The 20252-nt window shown below is 42.8% G+C and overlaps 2 protein-coding genes across 3 annotated transcripts in view; one reads left to right on the top strand and one right to left on the bottom strand.

Moving 5' to 3' along the window:
- Positions 1-612: 612 nt before the first annotated feature.
- On the top strand, positions 613-13146 carry MALSU1 (mitochondrial assembly of ribosomal large subunit 1). The gene is made up of 4 exons (XM_045197399.3): positions 613-954; positions 1647-1825; positions 11213-11294; positions 12943-13146. The coding sequence occupies exons 1-4, from the start codon at positions 714-716 to the stop codon at positions 13128-13130; spliced, it is 690 nt and encodes a 229-aa protein (XP_045053334.1). The 5' UTR covers positions 613-713; the 3' UTR covers positions 13131-13146.
- A 673-nt stretch (positions 13147-13819) lies between these two features.
- The window catches only part of IGF2BP3 (insulin like growth factor 2 mRNA binding protein 3), a 103131-nt gene continuing 96698 nt past the window's right edge, over positions 13820-20252 (bottom strand). For both annotated transcript variants that reach the window (XM_053926898.1, XM_053926897.2), the window contains exons 13-15: positions 18284-18415; positions 16873-16986; positions 13820-15960 (exon numbers count right to left, since the gene is read on the bottom strand). In XM_053926898.1, coding sequence (XP_053782873.1) covers positions 15862-15960; positions 16873-16986; positions 18284-18415 — 345 coding nt within the window. In that variant the 3' untranslated portion in view covers positions 13820-15861. The remainder of the gene's footprint in view (positions 15961-16872; positions 16987-18283; positions 18416-20252) is intronic.

The raw sequence follows: 20252 nt of genomic DNA, 5'->3' as shown, positions 1-20252 counted from the left end.
AAGAAAAAGAAGATAAAAATATGAACAGTAAAATGACAACAAACTCACAGCTATTAACAATCGAACCTAAAAAAGACAAAAACAAAGCAAACAACTAGAACAGGAACAGAATCACAGAAATGGAGATCACATGGAGGGTTATCAGTGGGGGAAGGGGAGGGGGAGAAAGGGGGGAAGATACAGAGAATAAGTAGCCTATGTGGTAGGTAGAAAATAGGGGGAGGGTAAGAATAGTATAGGAAATGTAGATGCCAAAGGACTTATATGTACAACCCATGGACATGAACTAAAGGAGGGGAATGTGGGTGGGAGGGGGTGTGCAGGGTGGAGGGGGATAAAGGGGGGGGAATGGGACAACTGTAACAGCATAATCAATAAAATAGATTTAAAAAATAAAAAAAATCCTGCCTTCATGAAATGTACATACAGAAAAAGGCAAAGACGACTTGGTGCGTCACTATGACGTGAGACAAAGCAAGGTGGAGAATTACTGGTCCTCCCACTCCTTTAAAAGGAAAGCCTGGATCAGTTCATCTGGCCTCCGCTAGGGCCCTGACTCCGCCCACAGCCCCGCCTTGGGCCCCCCGGTTCAGCCCTCGCTCTTGACGTACATTTTCCAGGCCCTGCGACACTGACCCGGCCAATCCACAGCCGCAGAAGTCGCTTGGGCTCCATTGAGCTCCACCTTGAGAGTCACCGCGCGGGCGCCGGCCATGGGACCGGGAGGCCTTGTGGCTCGGCTGCTGCGGACGCTCCTGGGCCGTAGGCACCCTTCCCCGGTGCGCGCTGCGTCCGGCCTTCGCTTGCTGGCGGCCGGGCAGCTTCCTGCGGGACCAGCGCCAGGCCGGGCCTGCTGGACCCCCGGCCGCGCGCGAGGCCTGCACGGCGGGCCGGACCTGGAGGAGCGGCCGTGCGTGGCAGCCGGCGAGGGGCGCCTGGAGTCGCGTCCTGCAGGTACTGGCGCGGGGGAGGCGGCCGCGGCCTGCGTGCGGCCAGAGCCGGGTCCCAGCGGAGGAGGCTCCGAGTTACCCTTTTTGGGCTTTTCTCGTGGAGTCACAAAACTCTTACGGATCCACAGCTGGGAGGGACTTAAACGGTTGTTGGCGCCAGCTTTGCCATTTCACGGTGAAGTCTGTGAGGCCGAGAGATGAACTGAGGGTCCTAAATCCCAGACGTGCGAACGGCCACGCCGGATCCTTGGCATCACAACCGCGCCGCCCTCACTCCCCTTCACACTCTTCTCTGTCCTGAGAAATGGACTTGTCCGGAGTGTTGGGGCGTGAAGGTTCCGCGAAGAGCCAGGGGTGGGGGCGAAGGGTGTACCAGAGCTGATAGATGTGGGACTAGTGCTCATTTCCTCAACTATCAGTTAACAAAAAGTCATCTGTTGCTGACGTGTGGCTCTGTTTGCACATGGTAATAGCAAAGGATGGACGGTGGCTCTGTGCAGCCCGAGCACCCTCCCTGTGAAAGCAGAGTGATGCTGGGTGAAGCCACTGCCCAGGGTCAGCTTGTCGTTGAAAACATTTCAAATCAAAATACCCTCATGGAAGCGCAGGTTCACCCGTCGTCTGGATCTCTGGGTGCATACCGTGTCTTCCTCCTACTTGGTCACCTGACACAAGCAAATCTTTGTGCATTTTCAGATCATACTGGTCCCAAGTTTGATATTGATATGCTGGTTTCACTTCTGAGGCAAGAAAATGCAAGAGACATTTGTGTGATCCAGGTTCCTCCAGAAATGAAATATGCAGATTACTTTGTGATCGCTAGTGGAACTTCCACCCGACACCTACATGCCGTGGTCTACTACATCGTGAAAATGGTAGGATGCTTTCTTACCCTTTGGCACCGTTAACTGAGGGAACAGTGTCGGTTCATGAGGATGGGGAGTAATGCGTGAGACGCAAACCCATGCATAGAATGAGATTATGCAAGAAACCCAACTTCTCAGAATGAGTGTTTTATATCCTTTGATAGTGAAAGTTATGGGGACAAATATCCAGCCCCAGTGAATCACGATATTTGTAATTTGTGCCTTTTATGACCACAAGGAAAACAGTACCACAGAATGACCTGAGGCCGACGAGAAGACAGTAAAACCCAGAGGGAGGTTTAGAGCAGCGCTGTCCTGTGCGGCAACCATTAGCCGCATGTGGCTATTTAATTATAAGTTAAAATAAAAAATTCAGTTCTGCAGTTGCACTGGGCCAGATTGCAGGTGCTCACTGGCCACACGTGACTTACGGCTGCCATAGTGGACAGCACAACTATAAAACATTCCCGTAATTGCACAAAGGTGTAGTGGACAGTGCTGACCTAGAGTTTAATTCCAATGTTTGAGCACGTCTGGTGTCCCCAAGCACTGTGCTGGGTGTTGGGCAGAAAACAATGAGAAAGATTTAGCCCTTGCCCTCGGAATTACAGTTGAAGTTCATTTTCCAGATGGAGTGAAAGTGAATTTTTACAGGGAAACATACCTCTCCCCTTGTTGAAGACCAGTCATAGAGAGGACAGTTATGACCAAAGCACTAGCTGGGACTGCCTGGAGAAGGGTGGTGACATAAGTGGGCTGAAAACTGAGCCGTGGTGCCCGGACACCCTAAAACACTTCCCATTCTCCCTTTCCCCAGCCCCTGGCAACCGCCATTCTGCTTCCTGTGTCTATAAATTTGACCATTCTAAGTACCTCATTTGAGTGAAATAATAGCCTACTTGTTTTTTTGTGATGCAGTGTTTTCAAGGTTCATCTGTGTCGTACTGTGTGTCAGAATAGTTTATTATATGTACATTTTATCTTTTCATCTGTTGATGGGCGTTTGGGTTGCTTCCCCCTCTGAGCTCTCGTGAATAATGCTGCTGTAAACTTGAGTATAGAAATGTCTGTTCATATCCCTGCTCTTTTTTAAAATTTATTTCTTAGTTATAGTTGACATACAACATTGTGTTCGTTTCGGGTATACAATACAGTGATTAGACATTTGGGTACCTTCATGAGTGATCACCTTGATAAGTGGAGCGCCCTTCCGGCGCCAGACATAAGTACCACAATATTACTGACTCGAGTCCCGACGCTGTATTTTATGTCACTGTGGCTGATTTTATAACTGGCAGTTTGTACTTCTTAATTCCCCTTTTTGCCTGTCTCCCCACCTCCCTTACTTCTGGCAACCATCAGTTTGTTCTGTACGTGTGAGTTTGTTTTTGTGTTCATTTAAGTGAAATCATAAGGTACTAGTCTTTCCCTCTGACTTAATTTCGCTCAGCATAATGCCATCTAGTTCATTCATGTTGTCCCAAATGGCAAAATTTTGTTCTTAACTTTTTGCATTTTATTATTTATTTATTTATTTTCGGAGGTGGGTCACCAAGTCACTTAATTTTTTTAATTTAAATCATTTTTTTATTTTTCAATTACAGCAAACATGCAATATTATTTTTTTCAGGTGTATATCCCAGTGATTTGACATTATACAACTTCCTAAGAGATCATCCCAATAAATCTCACACCCATCTGACGCCATGCACAGTTACTAGAGTATTATCAGTTATATTTCCTATACTGTACTGTACATCCTCAGGACTGTTCTGTAACAACCAATTTGTACTTCTCCATCCCAGTCCCTTAAACCCCCTTCCATCTGTCAACCATCAGAATACTGTTTCTTTGAGTCTGTTTCTGTTCTGTTTGTTCATTTATTTTGTTTTTAGATTCAATTGTTGATAGATATGTATGCATTGCCATTTTATTGTTCATATTTTTTATCTTTTTTTCCTCTTCTTCTTAAAGAAGACCCTTTAACATTTCATATAACATTGGTTTGATGGCAATGAACTCCTTAAGCTTTTTTTTCTCTGGGGAGCTCTATGTATAGTCTTTTATTATAACTGATAGCTTTGCTGGGTAGAGTAATCTTGGCGGTAGGTCCTTGCTTTCCATCACTTTGAATACTCTTGACAATCCCTTCTAACCTGCAAAGTTTCTGTTGAGAAATCAGCTGACAGTGCATGGGAGCTCCTTTGTGGGTAACTTACTGCTTTCCTTTTGCTGCTTTTAAGATTGTCTTTCTGTCTTTAACCTTTGGCGTTTTAATTATGATGTGTCTTAGTGTGGCTTGAACTTTTATGTCTGTTTCCTTCACCAGGTTAGGGACGTTTTCTGTCCCTATTATTTCAAATAGTTTTCAATTCCTTGCTCGTTCTCTTCCTCTGTCGCCCATGATGGGAATGTTGGAATGCTTAAAGATGTCCCGGAGGCTCCTTACACTATCCTCATTTTTTGGATTCTTTTTTTTTCTTTTTTGCTCTTCTGATTGGGTGTTTTTTGCTTCTTTATATTCCAAATTGCTGATTTCATTCTCAGCTTTGTCTTCTCTACTGTTGATTCCCTGTAAATTATTCTTCATTCCAGGTAGTGTATCCTTCATTTTTGACTGGTTCTTTTTTATGGTTCCCATGTCATTTTTTACGCTGTTGAGGTTCTCACTAGTTGATTGAGCATCCTTATAACCAGTTGTTTTGAACTCTGCATCTAGTAAATTGTTTGTCTCCATTTTGTTTAGTTCTTTTTATGGAGTTTTGTTCTGTTCTTTCATTTGGGCCATGTTTCTTTGCCTCCTCATTTTGGCAGCCTCCCTGTGCTTGTTTCTATGAACTAGGTAGAGCTGCTGCATCTCCTGGGCTTGGTAGAGTGGCATTATGTAGTAGGTGTCCTGTAGGGTTAAGTGGCACAGCCTCCCTGATCACCCAAGATGGGTACTCCAGATGCCCCTGCCCCCACCCTGTGTGGGCCGTGTATACCCTCTTGTTGTAGCCTTGGTTGCTGTTGGCATGTCAGTGGGAGGGATTTACCCCCAGGCCAGTTGGCTGCAAGGACTGGCTGAGACCAGTGCAGGATCAGCTGTGCAGGGGCCCACTCCACAGGGCAAGAGTTACTTCAACAGGGCTCTGGTGCCCCCTGAGTCTGCCCCTTGAATGTGTCACTGTGGAGATGGTTGGGTGGTACTTCCACATGGTCTGAAGCTGTCCACCAGGGGCACTGGCTCTGGGGCCTTCCAGGAGGTACAGGCCAAGATCAGCTGCCGCCTGTGTCCTGCCTGAGGCCACTTGGCATGAGCTACAAAGTGATCTGCAGGTGGCTACTACTTTTGCTGGGCTTGGAGGTGCCCGGGCCAGGTCAAGCTGTGATCCAAGGCTAGCTGCTGCTGCTACCACCAGGCCTGGGTCCACTTATGGAGAGGTAGTGGGCATGCTGAGGCCAGATTCTACTTGTTTGAGAGATTTTAGGAAAATCTGAAGCATGAGATAGGCCTTTCTTATGGAAAAGCCACTGGAAACAGTTTGGGCGGGCCCGCATGTGGGAGGGGCACGATCTCAGGGGATCACCAGGGCAGGGTGAACACTGTGAGCCATGTTGAGGGAGACTCAGGTATGGCTCCCACCTGCCAGGTTGTTTGTGGGGGGCAGGGCTCAGAAAAGGAGCGATGGTCTCTGCTAGCACTTCTGTCTGGCAGAAAGTGCCCCCGCCCCAGCTCTTGCCCTGTTGCCAGACAATTTATTTTCTCCCTATGTGTCCCTGATGTCTTTTGAGGTGCTGCCCCAGTGCTGGATGGAGCTCAGAGAGAATGAGTCCCAGTAAGTCTGTGCCTGGGACTCCCGAAGCCCTCATCTCAGCCACAGTTCCCACTGTTTTTTTGCAACCAGAAGTTATGGGGACTTGTCTTCCTGGCACTGGAACCTTGGACTTGTGGGCCTAGTACCCCTTGCTCCTGGTGGGGGGTGGGCACCTTCCACAGCCACAGCCTTCCCAATTATTATCTGCAGCACATGTGAGACCAGCCTGTTCCGCATCTCCACCTTTCCTACCAGTTTCTGTGGCTCCTTAAAATCCTTAGCTGTAGGATTTCATTTAGCGAGATTGCAGGTGGTTCTGAATGATGGTTCTGTAGTTCAATTGTAATTTTGATCAGCTTTTGACTTTTAATTATGTCTTGGTGTGGGCCTCTTTGGAATCATCTTGTTTGTGATTCTGTGTTTCCTGGGCCTGCAGTCTGTTTCCTTCACCAGGTTAGGAAAGTTTTCACTCCTTATTTCCTCAAATAGTTTTTCTATTTCTCCCTTCTCCTTCTGGAACCCCTATGATGTGAATGTTGACATGCTTGATGTTGTCCCAGAGGTCCCTTAAACTGTTCTCAGTTCATTCTTTTTGCTGTTCCAGTTGGGGGGTTTCCACTACCTTGTTTTCCAGATTTCATTTGTTCCTCTGTATCATCTGATCTGATGTTGATTCCCTCTAGTGTGTTGTTTTTTATTTTTAGTTATTGTATTCTTAAGTTCTGTGTGGTTCTTTTTATAGATGGTTGGCCAAAACGTTCGTCTGGCTTTTTCCATAAGACAGCTCCAGTAGCCCTTAGTCATCTCGAAACAATGTTGTTAGATAGTATTATGACATCTGTCTCATCAACATACATTTTTTTTTTAAAAATCAAAATTGGCAAATTTTTGCATAGCCATTTTAATATTGAATATGAAAAAATATGCAACATTTATGGCATACTCTGCTTCATTATTTCAAGAAAGGTAAGAATGCAACTGAAATGCAAAAAAAGACTTGTGCAGTGTATGGAGAGGTGCTGTGGCCGACGGAACATGTGAAAAGTGGTTTATGAAGATTCTTGCTGGAGATTTCTCGCTGGACGATGCTCCACGGTCAGGGAGCCAGTTAAAGTTGACAGCAATCAAATTGAGACACTGAGAACAATCCGTTTGATTCACACGGGAGATAGCTGGCATACTCAAACTATCCAAATCAATAAAGTTGTTAGTGAAAATGAAAAATGTCCTTTATTTTATGGAAAAAAACTAAACAGACTTTTTGGCCTACCCAGTATTTTCTCTTTGTTGAAGTTACCACTGAGTTTCAGTTATTCTGCTCCCAAGTTTGTTGCGCATCTTTATAACCAGTTTTGAACTTTTTATCAGGCAGATTGCTTTTCTCCATTTCATTTGGTTCGTTTTCTGGAGTTTCACTTAGAACATATTTCCTGGTCTCTTCATTTGGACTGTTTCCTTTCCGTGTATCGGGTGGATCGAGTGTGTCTCCTGCTCCTGAAAGAGTGGCCTTATGTAATGGTGTCCTGTGAGGCCCAGTGGGCAGTCCCCCCGGTCACCAGGGCTGGATGCTCCAGGGCATCCCCGTATGGGTTGTGTGCGCCGTGATTGCTGCAGGCACAGCAGTCGGGGGACTGACTCTCAGGCCGATTGGCTGTGAGGACCGGCTGCAAGTACAGCCCACTAGCTGTTGTGCAGGGAGTGGGAAGTTGTAAGAGTTCTCTGTATATTCCGGATAGTAATCTATCAAATGTGACTTGCAATATTTTCTTCCATCCTGTAGGTTGTCATTTTGCTGTTGATAGTGTCCTTTAATGCACAAAAGGTTTTAATTTTCATAAAGTCCAGTTTATGTATTTTTGTTGTTACCTTTGACTTTGGTGTCATATCCAAGAAGTCACTGCCAGATCCAATGTCACAAAGCTTTTCGTTGTGTTTTCTCCTAAGGGTTTTATAGTTTTAGGTCTTCTGTTTAGATCTTTTTCCTTTTTGAAGTAGTTTTTGTAGATGGTGTAATCCCACAGGGGAGTCTAACCTTCTGGCGTCTCTGCACCACACTGGAAGAAGAGTTGTCTTGGGCCACATATTAAATACGTTGCGACACATAATCACAAAAACGATTTCATAATGTTTTAAGTAAATTTAGATTTTGTGTTGGACTGCATTCACAGCCACCCTGGGCTGCATGCGGCCCGCGGGCCGCAGGTTGGTCACCCCTTGAGGTAAGGGTCCAACTTCATTTTCTTGTATGTAGATACCTAGTTTTCCCAGTACCATTTGTTGAAAAGACTGCCCTTCCCCAGTGAAGGGATTTGAAACCCTTGCTGAAAATCATTTGGACATATGGGCTCTCTGTCTTATTTCATTGGTCTATGTCTACCTTGATCACTGTTGATTACTGTAACTTCAGTTAAGTTTTGAAATCAGGATGTTTGAGACCTCCAACTGTGTAATCTTTTCAAAATTGTTTTGCCTTTTTAGGGTCCCTTTAGATTACGTACATATTTTAGGATCGACTTTTCTGTTTCTGGAGGGGGGGCGGAAAGCCATTGGGATTGTGATGGGGGTTGCTTTGAATTTGTAAGTAACCGTGGATAATGTTGACATCTTAAAATATTAAGTCTTCTAATCTGTGAAGTCAGGGTCTCTCCACATACTGGTGTCTTTCATTCTTTTAGCAACATTCTGTGATTTTCAGCATAAAAGTCTTTGGCCTTTATGGTTAAGTTTATTTCTAAGTATTTATTCTTTAGATTCTATGGTAGATGGAATTTTCTTAGTTTACTTTTCAGGTTTTTCATTGTTACTGAGAAATGCAACTGATTTTTGTGTGTTGATTTTTTTTTATCCTACAATTTTGCTGAATTCATTGACTAGTTCTAATGATTCTCTCTCTGTGTGTTCTTCCCTCCTTCACTCCCTCCCTCTCTCTACTCTCCCTTTTCCTAGAATCCTTAGGGTTTTAGGCATGTAAATGTAAGATCATGTTTCTACAAATAGAGATAATTTTATCTCTTCCTTTCCAATTTGGATACCTTTATTTTTTTCTTGCTCTATTTGCTCTGGCTAGAATACCAGTACTAGTTGAATGGGAGGGATAAAATTGGGCATTCTTGTCTTGTTACTAATCTTAGAGGGAAAACTTAGTCTTTCACAATTTAGTATAATAGCTGTGAGCTTTTATTATCTTGAGATATTCTTTTGATTCTTAGTTTATTGAGTGTATCATGAAAGATGTGTTGAATTTTGTTAAAAGCTTTTTTTACATGAATTTGAGATGGTCCTGTGGTTTTTGTCCCTCATTTTGTTTATTATGTTGATTTCATGTGCAACCATCTTTACATTCCCAGTATACTTGGTTGTGTATATGTTTTTCCATATGTTGTTGAATTGGTTTGCTGGTATTGTGTTGAGGGGTTTTGCATCAGTATTCATCAGGGATTCTGTTCTGTAGTTTCTAATAGTGTCTCTGTCTGGCTTTGGTGTCTGGGTAATGTGAATCTCAGAATGAGTTGGGAAGTGTTCTCTTCAGTGTTTTTTTAGGAGGAGTTTGAGAAGGAGTTTAAATATTTGTTACAATTCAGTGAAGCCTTTGTTGGGAGTTTTTTCTCCCTTATGTTCTCTTAAATAAATAAATCTTCAAGAAAAATAATCTTTAGAGAGCAGGGAAGGGAGGGAGAAAGGGAAACATCAGTGTGAGAGAGCAGCATTGATCAGTCGTCTCTCATAAGTGCCCCAACCGGGGACTGAACCCACAACCCAGCCATGTGCCCTGACTGGGAATCAAACCAGCACCCTTTCACTTTGCAGGATGCCCAACTAACTGAGCCACACTGGTCAAGCCTCCCTCCACCCGCCTGTTTTTAAAATTGAGATGTAATTGTATTGAGAAGGTTTTGATTACTGATTCAGTCCTGTTGCTATTACTAAATAGGTCTGTTCACACTTTCTTTAATCATGATTCAGGCTCAGTTGGTTGTGTTTCTAGGAATTTATTCATTTCATCTAGGTCCTGCAATCTATTGGCGTACAATCATTCATAGTAGTAGTATAATCCTTTTTCCCCTTTCTAAACTTGATAGTAATGTCCCCTTGGTTGTTTCTGATTTTCATCATTTGGGTCTTCTATTTTCTTGCTTGTCAATCCAGCTAAAGATTTGTCAATTGATTTTTCTGAAGAACCGAATCTTGGTTTCATTGATTTTTGCCTCAAGTTTTTTCTCTAATCATTGTTTCCTCCTTTCTGCTAGCTTTAATTTGTTCATTTTCTAGTTCTTGCAGGTGTAAGTTCAAGTTTTTGATCTGGGGACTTTTCACCTGTAAGCATTTATAGCTATAAATTACCCTCTTGACACTGTTTTCACTGCATCCTGTAAGTTTTGATATGTTATCTTTTGATGTGTCTCAAGATATTTCCTAATTTCCCTTTTGATTTGTTCTTTAACCCATGATTTCCACATACTTGTGGATTTTCTAGTTTTCCCTCTGTTGATTTTTCTTTTCATTGTGATCAGGAAATACACTTTATGATTTCCACATTTTAAAAAATTTATTAAAACTTTTGTGGCCTGCCGTCATGATCCATCGGGAAAAATGTTCCGTGTGCGCTCAACCACACGTCTTCTGCTGTTGTTGGGTAGAGTTTTCTGCCAGTGTCTGTTAAGTCCAGTTGCTCTGCAGTGTTGTTCATGTCTTCCGTTCTCCGTTGATCTTCTGTCCCATTACTGAAAATGGGGCAGCGAGTCTTCCGTATTTCTGTTACCATCTCTTTCTTTCTTCAGTTCTCTCAGTGTGTTATATGTTTAGGAGCTCTGGTTTTTGATGCATATATGTTTATAGTGGTTCTGTCATCTTGGTTAGTTGTCCCTTTTATCATTAACATCCTTCTTTGTTGTAATAGTTTTAAGACCTAAGTATATTTTCTCTGATTGTAGTATATCTGTTGTTTTAGACCACTCATAGTATCTATTGGGAAGAGAGACGTGGGATGGTAAAGTCCCATTAACAATGTCATAGAGGTAGTTGGAATGGACCAAGAAGAGCTGCCCTGAAAGCAGGAGGGCAGCATCTGCCTCCCCTGAGAAGTGTCCATCCCATCATGGACAGAAGGGATGATTGTAGGTGAGCTTGATCTTGAATGAGCTCAGGCCTCTCTCTGCACCATACTGTGGGGAATGGGTAGAGTGGCCCTATCAGAAGGGTTTGGCCAGGATTCAGGAGAGAGGTGTAGAACTTAGGGAAACTAGTTTCCCCCTAAATCCTCCCCAAGTTATTTTTTAAATATTTTTTCAATACTCCCCTGAAGACATGCTCACTGATTTCAGAGAGAGGGGGAGGGAGCAAGAGGAAAAACAGACCCATCTCCTCTTATACATACCCCAACTGGGAATTGAACCCACAACCTTTTGGTGCACGGGAAGACCCTCCAACCAACTGAGCTACCTGGCCAGGGCTCCCTATTATTAATTATGGCTCAAAGTATGAGGAATGTTGTAAGCTAGGTCCCAAATTAAGACCAAGACAAAATACCATCAGACCCTCAGTAAGATCAGAGATTTCCCTTAGCTCTTCTCCCTTTAACATATGACCTCTCCCTTTTCAGTACAAATTCCTAAAATGTAAAAGCGAGCCACACGTGAAGATTGAAGGAAAGGACACTGATGACTGGATGTGTGTGGACTTCGGTAAGTTGTCTGGGCACATCTCAAAGATAAATATTTGGCATTGCATAACCTTGAACTATTTTCACTTGCAGAAGGATTGAGATCAAATTGCCGAGTGTTTTCTCATGTAAAATTTTAGATTTTTTGTGGAAATTTTTTAAAAAGATTTTATTTATTTTTAGACAGGAGAAGGGAAGGAGAGAGGGAGAGAAACATCAACGTGTGGTTGCCTCTCACATAACCCCTACTAGGGACCTGGCCCGCAACCCAGGCATGTGCCCTGACTGGAAATCAAACCAGTGACCCTTTGGTTTGCAGGCCAGCACTCCATCCACTGAGCCTCACCAGCAAGGGCTCCATGTAAAATTTTTGAAATGTTTGTTTCACTATAAGCCAGGTGGTCTTACTCACGTGTGAAATGCTCAACTAACCTGGTATGTACACAGTGAGTCAGAGGTCAGGAAGATGATGGCGAACAGGACGCGTACCAGGGTAGAGATGGGAGAGGATCCCTTAGTGGTGGTAGACGGCTCAGTCTTCGTAACCTTGGTCTTAAATAACCTGGCCAAGGTGAAGCTAAAGGGCATTCCAGGCGTAGGACTGGAATTTTGAAAAGACCTAACAGATTTGGGTATTAATATATACATAGTTTCAAAGTATTTTCCCACAAGGTTCTAATTACAAAGAGAAAAAAGTAACGTCAAGAACTATGAGGGAGTCTGAGATTTTATCTTATAAGCTAACAAGTTAGCTGGCCAGTTTCACGGATATTGGTAAAAGACTCAAGACTATTCAAGACTATTGCAGGTGAAAGTTGAAGGGCAGTTTATTACGGCAGCAGTAGCCAGCTGCAGCGTTTTTACACCAGGTGCCGCAGCCCCCAGATTCTATAGTGCAACACCCAGGGCCTAACACACAGTTCTAAGAGAGGAACCCTGAGATTAGGGTTTACAATGGGCAAGAGGCAGGCCTGCATTTGCTCTGGTGGAAGACACTTTTTCTGGCAAGGCTGTCAGTCAGGGTTTCCCAGCTTTGTCACTGTTAACATTTGGACCAGGTAGTTTGATGGGAGTGGGTAGGACTGGCCTGTGCATTGTAGGATGTTTAGCAGTACCCCTCCCTTTCTCTCTCCACCCCCAACTGTGAAAAATCAAAAATGCCCTTGATTGAGAACCACTGCTGTAAGCAAACCTGCCTTTTGCTCCAGAGAGATAATATCTCTTTGTGGCTATTCACCGTAAAACATCCTTGAAAAAGATAGCCCAGAACGAAAGGCAGGCAGTGCTTTGCTCATAGGATGTGCAGAAACGTAACACATTTGGAGGCTTGTCTCCCAAGAGAAAGCTGACAGGCCTCACTGTTAAGTCACTTGGATAAAGTTAAATTGAAGTTAACGTGAGTAACATTACATACCAATATCATGTATCTCCTCTGTGATGCACTGAGAAAAACAGCGGCACCTCCATGGTTTTCTGCTGGCTGAGCTCCACAGTTTGTAGTTGTTACAAGTTCCCAGGTGATGCTCATCTGTGGTCCACACTTAGAAAGCCACTGCTCGAGTTCCTGTGATTACACTGTGAGTGACAAACTATCACAGAGGGTCGTGAGGTCACAAGAACAGCAGCAAACAGACTACTTCTTCATTGTCACTCTTATCTGTCCTTGACAGGCAGCATGGTAATTCATTTGATGCTTCCAGAGACCAGAGAAAAGTATGAACTGGAGAAATTATGGACCCTACGTTCTTACGATGACCAGTTAGCTCAGATAGCACCTGAGACGTTACCTGAAGACTTCATTCTTGGACTAGAAGATGACACTTCTTCCCTGACTCCAGTGGAGTTAAAATGTGAATAAAATACTGTTTTAGTCATTTCGGATTGAGACTGAGTCACTTCTCAAAATACAGCTCATAAACCCCATCTAATTGGGCAAGTTCTTGTCAAAACAAATCTTATCTGACTACAGGCGCTCCAGCCAACCGACCTCTGGGTGTGGAGACTGTAGGTAAGTGCGCGTCAACTGTAGTTCAGTCCCGTCGTCATTGCTAATACCCCAGCAGGCGTCCTTGGAGCCACCACGGGGCCCTGTGCTGCCCTTGAGCTCTCTGCTCAGATTTTAATTAATTTTGCTTAAGTGTAAGTATTATTATGTAGTATAGAATAGCCAAAATTTTAATAAATAAAGCAAAATAGACATAACCACCCCACTGGTCCTAGTACTTAAAACTTACAGTTCTTAGTTCATATGCAACAGTATTGTCAAGATTGACATTAAAGTACCATGGAATGGAGAAAATAATTTACCAATAGGTATTGGTGCTTAACTTGAGATGACATGGTATTACTAAAAATCTGTTTAAATTTATAAATTTTATTCATGTTTATTTGAAAAGACCAAAAATAAAACATACTACACATCAAGCTGCACCTAATGATGAAAAACTTTATTCTGCATCAAGGTATCTGGAAATTGAAGCTGCATTTGGGGCACGTTACAAAGGAGGAATGATCCATATGCAGTGAGTACAAACTCGGTTACAGGATTATTTCCTAGCTCTTACCAGATACTCCATTACCAATGCTTCACTGAAAGGAAAACATGATTTGCCACACTAAAAGGCTAGAAGTGAAATATGACAGAATTTAAACCAGCAGATATAAATGTAGCACCTATCTGTATTTAAAAAAAACACATACCAACAAATAGTGGAAAAATCAAATGCTGAGGAAGAGCTCTGGCCATAAGCATATCTTACCTAAGAACCAACCAGAAAGCCAGTCCACGATTTTTTTTTTTTTTTAAAGCAATTTACTGTTTGGAGAGAAAAAAATTATGAATGCTAGGTGAATTCAGTGACAAAAAGGGCACTTTTTGGCTAAAACTACAAAATAAACTGGTTTTCTGAAAACATTTAGGAAAACATTTCAAGTCATTTTCAAAATGTCTGATATGCTGGTCATCAGAAAAACTTACCTAGTCTGTAGAAATTCATCTTGAAATACAAATGAGGCAAAATGATTTTTTTAGGGGTTATTATATATGTCCTTCAGATCCGTGTAACAGGATGACTGTGAACATTTGATGAACAAAAGCAACACAATTCTGAGAGCAGCGTGGCCTTGGAGACCACCCACAACCACATGAATGTACATACTGGTCTTTGCCATCGAGTTACGGGATGGACAATGAGCTCAGTATCGAAGGTTAAATGTTTTATCACAGTCATTCAAATTATATTCCAAAAATCGTTTTCTCACAATAGCTGGTTGCAAAGAATACAGAAATCCTGCTGCATTTTATGTGTCATTTTAGGTGGCCTTTCATTTTCCTTGATTTATCCTTGTTTAAAAACTCTTCGAAACAGCCCAGTGAGGCTCACGACAGTGCCTGGCACGCGCGATACAGCCTTTCGCCGCCCTCGCGCCGCCCTCCCCCCGACCACCCCGCGGTCTTCACAAAGCAGTTCATTCGGGGTCTGCGGGAGGGCAAACCAACCGCTCTGAGGTTATGGGCGAACCAAGCTTCCTCTAAGACAGGCTGAGGCTTGCTCCTTGCCCATCAGTCTACAGTCCACAGGGGCTGCTTCTCTCCACTGATGCACTTTCTTTAGGTAGTGATAGTCAGAAGCACAAATGTTTATGCGTTCAATCACATAGCCAAACAAAAAATGAAGTCTCCTGAAGCCATTTAAACTAGCCATTCCAAAACCACCTGCCGCCACCTTGCTCTGTTAGTACCATCGAAACTTTCCCTACCAAAAACGAAAAAAAACAAATGGTATTGCTGCTCTCCAAATATAGGCACTGCTCCATGACACTGAACATTTATTGGATTTTCCAACTAATAACTGTCAAAAGCCTCAAAAAACCTGAAATTAATTTTCCAGCTTTACTGTCACCAGAAGTAAAATTTCTGTTTTTTGCCTGTTAGCTAATTAAATTTTAAGTTTTTTTTAAAAAACAGTTGGACTTATCTTTATAAAGTATATAAAATTTTCAAAAAAAAAAACAAAACAAAATTGCTTTCATTGCATTACTGAATACCTGAGGTAGTTGAGTAAAAATGCACATTTAATACCCCTGCCAACACCATTCAGCACTTCCCTTATGTCATTCGTGTTAGTGTTAGAACACATAAAACAGACAGTTCTTCTATGCTAATAGCTTAACATATTTAAGTTCTGTAATCTATTCTGACTTAGGAGCAGTCGATTTGTATGTATTTGATGGATTTAGTGAGTGCATCATTGGGCCAATTTCTTGCATCATAGGGGAGTATTAAGAAAAATTAGGATATTTGTTACACTGAGAATACAACAAAAGGGAAGTGCAGAGCTCCTCTCTTTTCCTCCCTCCCCCCTTTATTTTTTTTTCTTTTTAAAGCTGGGTGTCACACATTTCAGAGAGCATAAAGTATACATTCTCACAGAGACAGGAGTTCGAAAGTTGCCTGGTCCTCAAAAACAAGTGGCTAGGTAAAAACCTGTGCATGTGATTCTGGACATGGGTTCAGCCGCCCGTCTGTTGGTTAAGCAATCTGTCTTTGGTTTGGCGTCTGCCTCTGTGCTGGGCTGTTTCCTGAGCCTTTACTTCCGTCTTGACTGAGGTGGTCCACTCTGCAGAGCTTTCTGCTGTTGGTGCTGCTTTACCTGAGTCAGAATTTCCTGAATTTTTCTCTGGGCAACCTACAAAAGGACAGCACTTTGAAACTTCTACCTGGTCAAAAGTTGTTCTACTTTTCCACTTCAAAAACTTCAAACAGAAGTTTACTTGAAGATTAATTATACATATTAAATAACCTGCTAAAGCAGGGATTAAAAGTGTTTGGCACTAGAATCAGCAGGCCCTGCACTGGAGGCTTAAGCACAGGCCTGGGATGGGATGCTTAGCGCCCCCCAGGGCAGGGTCTCACCCTCACCCCCCGGAAAGGGGTGGCAGCTGCGTATCCTGCAGCAAAGGTGGCAAGAAGCCGCCCCTGGAACTGCCCAAGAAGCAGGCCAAGGAGATGGACGAGGAAGATAAGCCATTCAAGCAGAAGCAAAAGAGGAGCAGAAGACACTCCAGGAGCTAAAAGCCCCCTGGCCACTGGTGGAATTGAGAAATCTGACAAAAAGTGAGCTGTTCCTGGTGCCTGGGACAATGGCGATCCCTAATTCCATTCCTGTTTAACACCTGGATTCCCGTCATAACTCCTCCTGTCACCAGAGCTATAGCGCAGTGTTGTGTTGGAGCCTGTTGTACGTTGAAGAACAAGCTTGTGTAGAAAGTAAATCATCATCATCATCATCATCATCATCATGCAGTGGCTCACCTCCACCTCTTCTCGCCCTGCCATTTCACCCGCAGCTGTGAGACCAGAGCAAACCCAGCCCCGAGCCCTATCAAAGTACGCCCTTCGGGCTTTGTTCCCTCCTGAGTGCTGTGCTGCCTGGGACCGACTCTTTTGGAAAACAGTAAAAATCAATAAATTAAAAAATTTTAGGTGTTTGGCACGGAACAATTTTAAATACTTATGTGGGGTAGGGGCACCCACAGGAAAATTGCTGCCCTTTGAGAAAGAAGCAACAAACGAGCATATCACGTTCGAACCCACTTGCCTGGCAAGCATAGAAGTGACCAGTTATTTTGACCACCACTTGATCATTCTCATCAGGCGTCTGGTCACGAGGGACAACAACTTCTGCACTAGACAAATTCTGGAGCTCATTCACCTGAAAAAGGTAAATACAACCTGTTACATTTTTTCCAGTTGCCATTTACTGAGCACTTACTATGTGCCAAACACTAGCAATGGCTTCACAAATTTCAGCCAATCCACGAATGATCCTGTCCGGTTTTTACTACTGTCCCCATGGCAAGATGATGAAACCCGAGCCTTAGCCAAAGAAACTGACTTGCCCAGAGTTATAGAAGGGAATGGAGAACCAAATTCAAATCCTGAGAGTCTGCTTCCAAAGTGGTCCCTCTCAATCACTTGAAAATTGTAAATAGCTTTGAAAACAACATAGTTACATGAATTTGGTTAGCCAAAAAGTTTGGTTAGTTTTTTCTACATGATGACTCTAGTAGTGTTTAGTTGCCTTTAACTTCATTTGAAACAGTTTTGTTAGATTGTACTGTGACAGCTGTCATGTCAGCGTGCATTTAAAAAAAAAACATCAAAATTGGTGAATTTTTGTGCAGCCATTTTAACATTGAAGATGGAAGAAGATAACATTTTGGGTGTATTATGCTTTGTTATTTCAAGAAAGGTAAAAACGCAATTGAAACGCAAATAAATATTTGTGCAGTGGATGGAGAAGGTGCTGTGACTGACTGAATGAGTCAGAAGGGGGTTGTGAAATCTCTTGGTACTACTGACATTTTGGCCAAATAATTCTTTGCTGTGAGGCTGTCTTATGCATTGTTTGGCATCATCTACCCACTAGAAGCTAAGAGCAGGAGACAGCTGACATACTCAAAATATCCAAATCAATAAAGTTATTGGTGAAAATGAAAACATGTCTTATTCTATGGAAAGAAACTAAACAGACTTTTTGGCCAACCCAATATTAAAGAAAAACTGGAAACCATTTTTTTTCCTCAGTTATAGAAGTACAAGTTATGGGGTGGGGTGGAGGGAAGGGGAGAAAATGCAAACAATTGTAACTGAATAAAAATAAATAAATTTTTTAAAAAGTACAAGTTATAAAGGTAGATGAAATTTAAAAATTTTTTTGTCATTGTGCAGGAAAAATGTAAAAAGCTGTTATGTCAACACAAAAATGCTAAATGCTCCTTATAAATATGAGAGAGTCTTCTCATGCAAAGCAGTCTGAGAGGCATTCCTTCCACCAGCAGCTGACACCAGCACTTACACAAGACCAACAGAAGGCAACCTTCTCCAAACCTTGGCCCGGGTGGTCCTGCTTTTTATACATTAGACAAAACTCAGGGGCTTGGAACTCCTAAGTACCTTTCAATGCTCTCCCTTTCATACCACTGCACAGGTTTTGCTGAAGTACTTGCCGTTTTGCCTCCTTTTCCAATAACTCTGCCAGCAGCAAAGGATGGCACTCGGATGTGAGCTTCAAGTTTCACCTCTTCTTTAGGACTAACAAAGTTTTCTTCTTTAATTTTTCCATAAATTCTTCCCTGAGCCTACAGATGAAAACATCCTGTCAGTATCATTCGCATTGGAGATACCAGAGGTCCCTGAATGTGAAGGATGGCCCAAGCCTGCTGGAATGGCCCTCCACAGTGATACGTCCACACTGGATAGACTGAAGACCGCTTACGAGACAGAGAGGTTGGAAAGCCCTAGGAAAGGTGGACAGTAACTGCGCATCACAGACAAAGCAGTGGAGTGAGTGATGAAAGAATAACAATCCATATTCTTCTGACAGCAGTTAAAGGCAGTTAATTAGTAGTCATCGTGTAACTAAAAATAAGCCACTTTAGTGGTCAAATGGCCATTTGCTCTCCATCAAGTCAAAACCTCTCCTTCAGGCAGTAAGGAAGCAATTCTATTTTTCTTGAGCAAAGGAGACTAGGGAAGAAGACAGAGCCAGCTGTGCCAGGCTCAGTGAGAAACTGCTGAGAGAGGTAGTCTGTTTCTTCTTCTTTGCCAGGTGGTTTCTACTTGGAATAATAAAGCTACAGAGTCCAGGTAACATATACTTCTGATATTAACAGTCAACACACCCTGCCACCTACTGCATACAACTGGAAGTTACACAGAAGAGACCTCCCCCAGCATGTATTACCATTGAGTTGCTCTGCCTTGCACCAAAGGAAACAGAAGTCAGAGTTGGTTTCATTTGACAAGCTGCCAGGGCAAGCCACAAACAAAAGTGCCCAACACACTTTCACTGGTGCAGAAATGATAGCTCATTTGAGGGGGGGGTTCAGGGAAAAAAAAAGCAAACCCAATCTTGGTATTCCATTTATCCTCAATCTCAGGCCACGGGTGTAGCTATTAACACAAAGGACACTGGGGACAAACGTCATCCTCCAAAACAAAAGCTCCGGATTGAATTCATAGGAAAAAATACGGGTTAGGAGGTTTACTCTTCCTTAGATCTCTAAATAATTCATTTGTAATCATCGCTGGTAACGTAAGTGAGATTTAAGCGTTAGAGCTCTTCCTAAACCTTCCATTTAAGACAGCTGTACGATGTGGGCCTTGGAGGGTGAAGGGAAACAAACTGGATTGCCCAGCACTCGAGCATCATAGAAACTGCAAAGTGGAAGAGCTCAGCACTGAGAAGGAACGTGTAATAACTGATTTTGCCTGTATCTTTTAAGATTTCAAACTAAAAGTGACTGACCCTGTGAGTTCAGGATAGGAAGCAATTTTCAACATTTCTGACTTATAATTTGAACTGCCTGCGTGACCACAAGGCTGGTGTGAGGGAGTCCATTTCTTGACCTGAGTTTGAGCCTGGACAACCTGCACCCACGCATCTCAAAGCAGCTCCTTTTGTTTCCTGTTCTCCCTGTAAATGAAGTGAATTTGTATTTTTAGAGAAAAATGGCCCATTGAAAACAGAGGCCAAAGAAAGTGAGGATTTAAAATGTGGGGTGAGGGGCCTCATGAGCACTATTTTTAGCCACGTTAGAGCTAAGGGAACTAAGGTTTAAGTTTAAAAGTTGTCCTGTTACACAGCAGTGAAGTGGTAGGAATATGACATGGGTTTTGGATACATTGGTTTCATTAGAATTCAGTAGTTGCTTTTTACCGATGACAAAGACACTAAGTTTTATAGGAGAAGTCATATTCTCAAAGGTATGTATTTGTGAATTTGAGGATTTGGCAGGACCTTAGCCTGATCTCCCCCGAGTCTGCTGAACACCACCAACACCATGTTTATATTGTGTTTCCTATGTGTCAGACACCATTCTGAGCACTTATATATGGTTTAAACTTTAAATCCCCATTTTATGGATGAGAAACTAGCGAGAGAAAGGTTAAGTAGCTTGCACAAGGTCATAAGCT

This window comes from Desmodus rotundus, chromosome 6, assembly GCF_022682495.2.
Source record: "Desmodus rotundus isolate HL8 chromosome 6, HLdesRot8A.1, whole genome shotgun sequence".
In the NCBI taxonomy this organism is placed as follows: Eukaryota; Metazoa; Chordata; class Mammalia; order Chiroptera; family Phyllostomidae; genus Desmodus; species Desmodus rotundus.
Note: the sequence above shows the minus strand (reverse complement) of the source record. Positions and strands in the feature narration are given on the sequence as shown.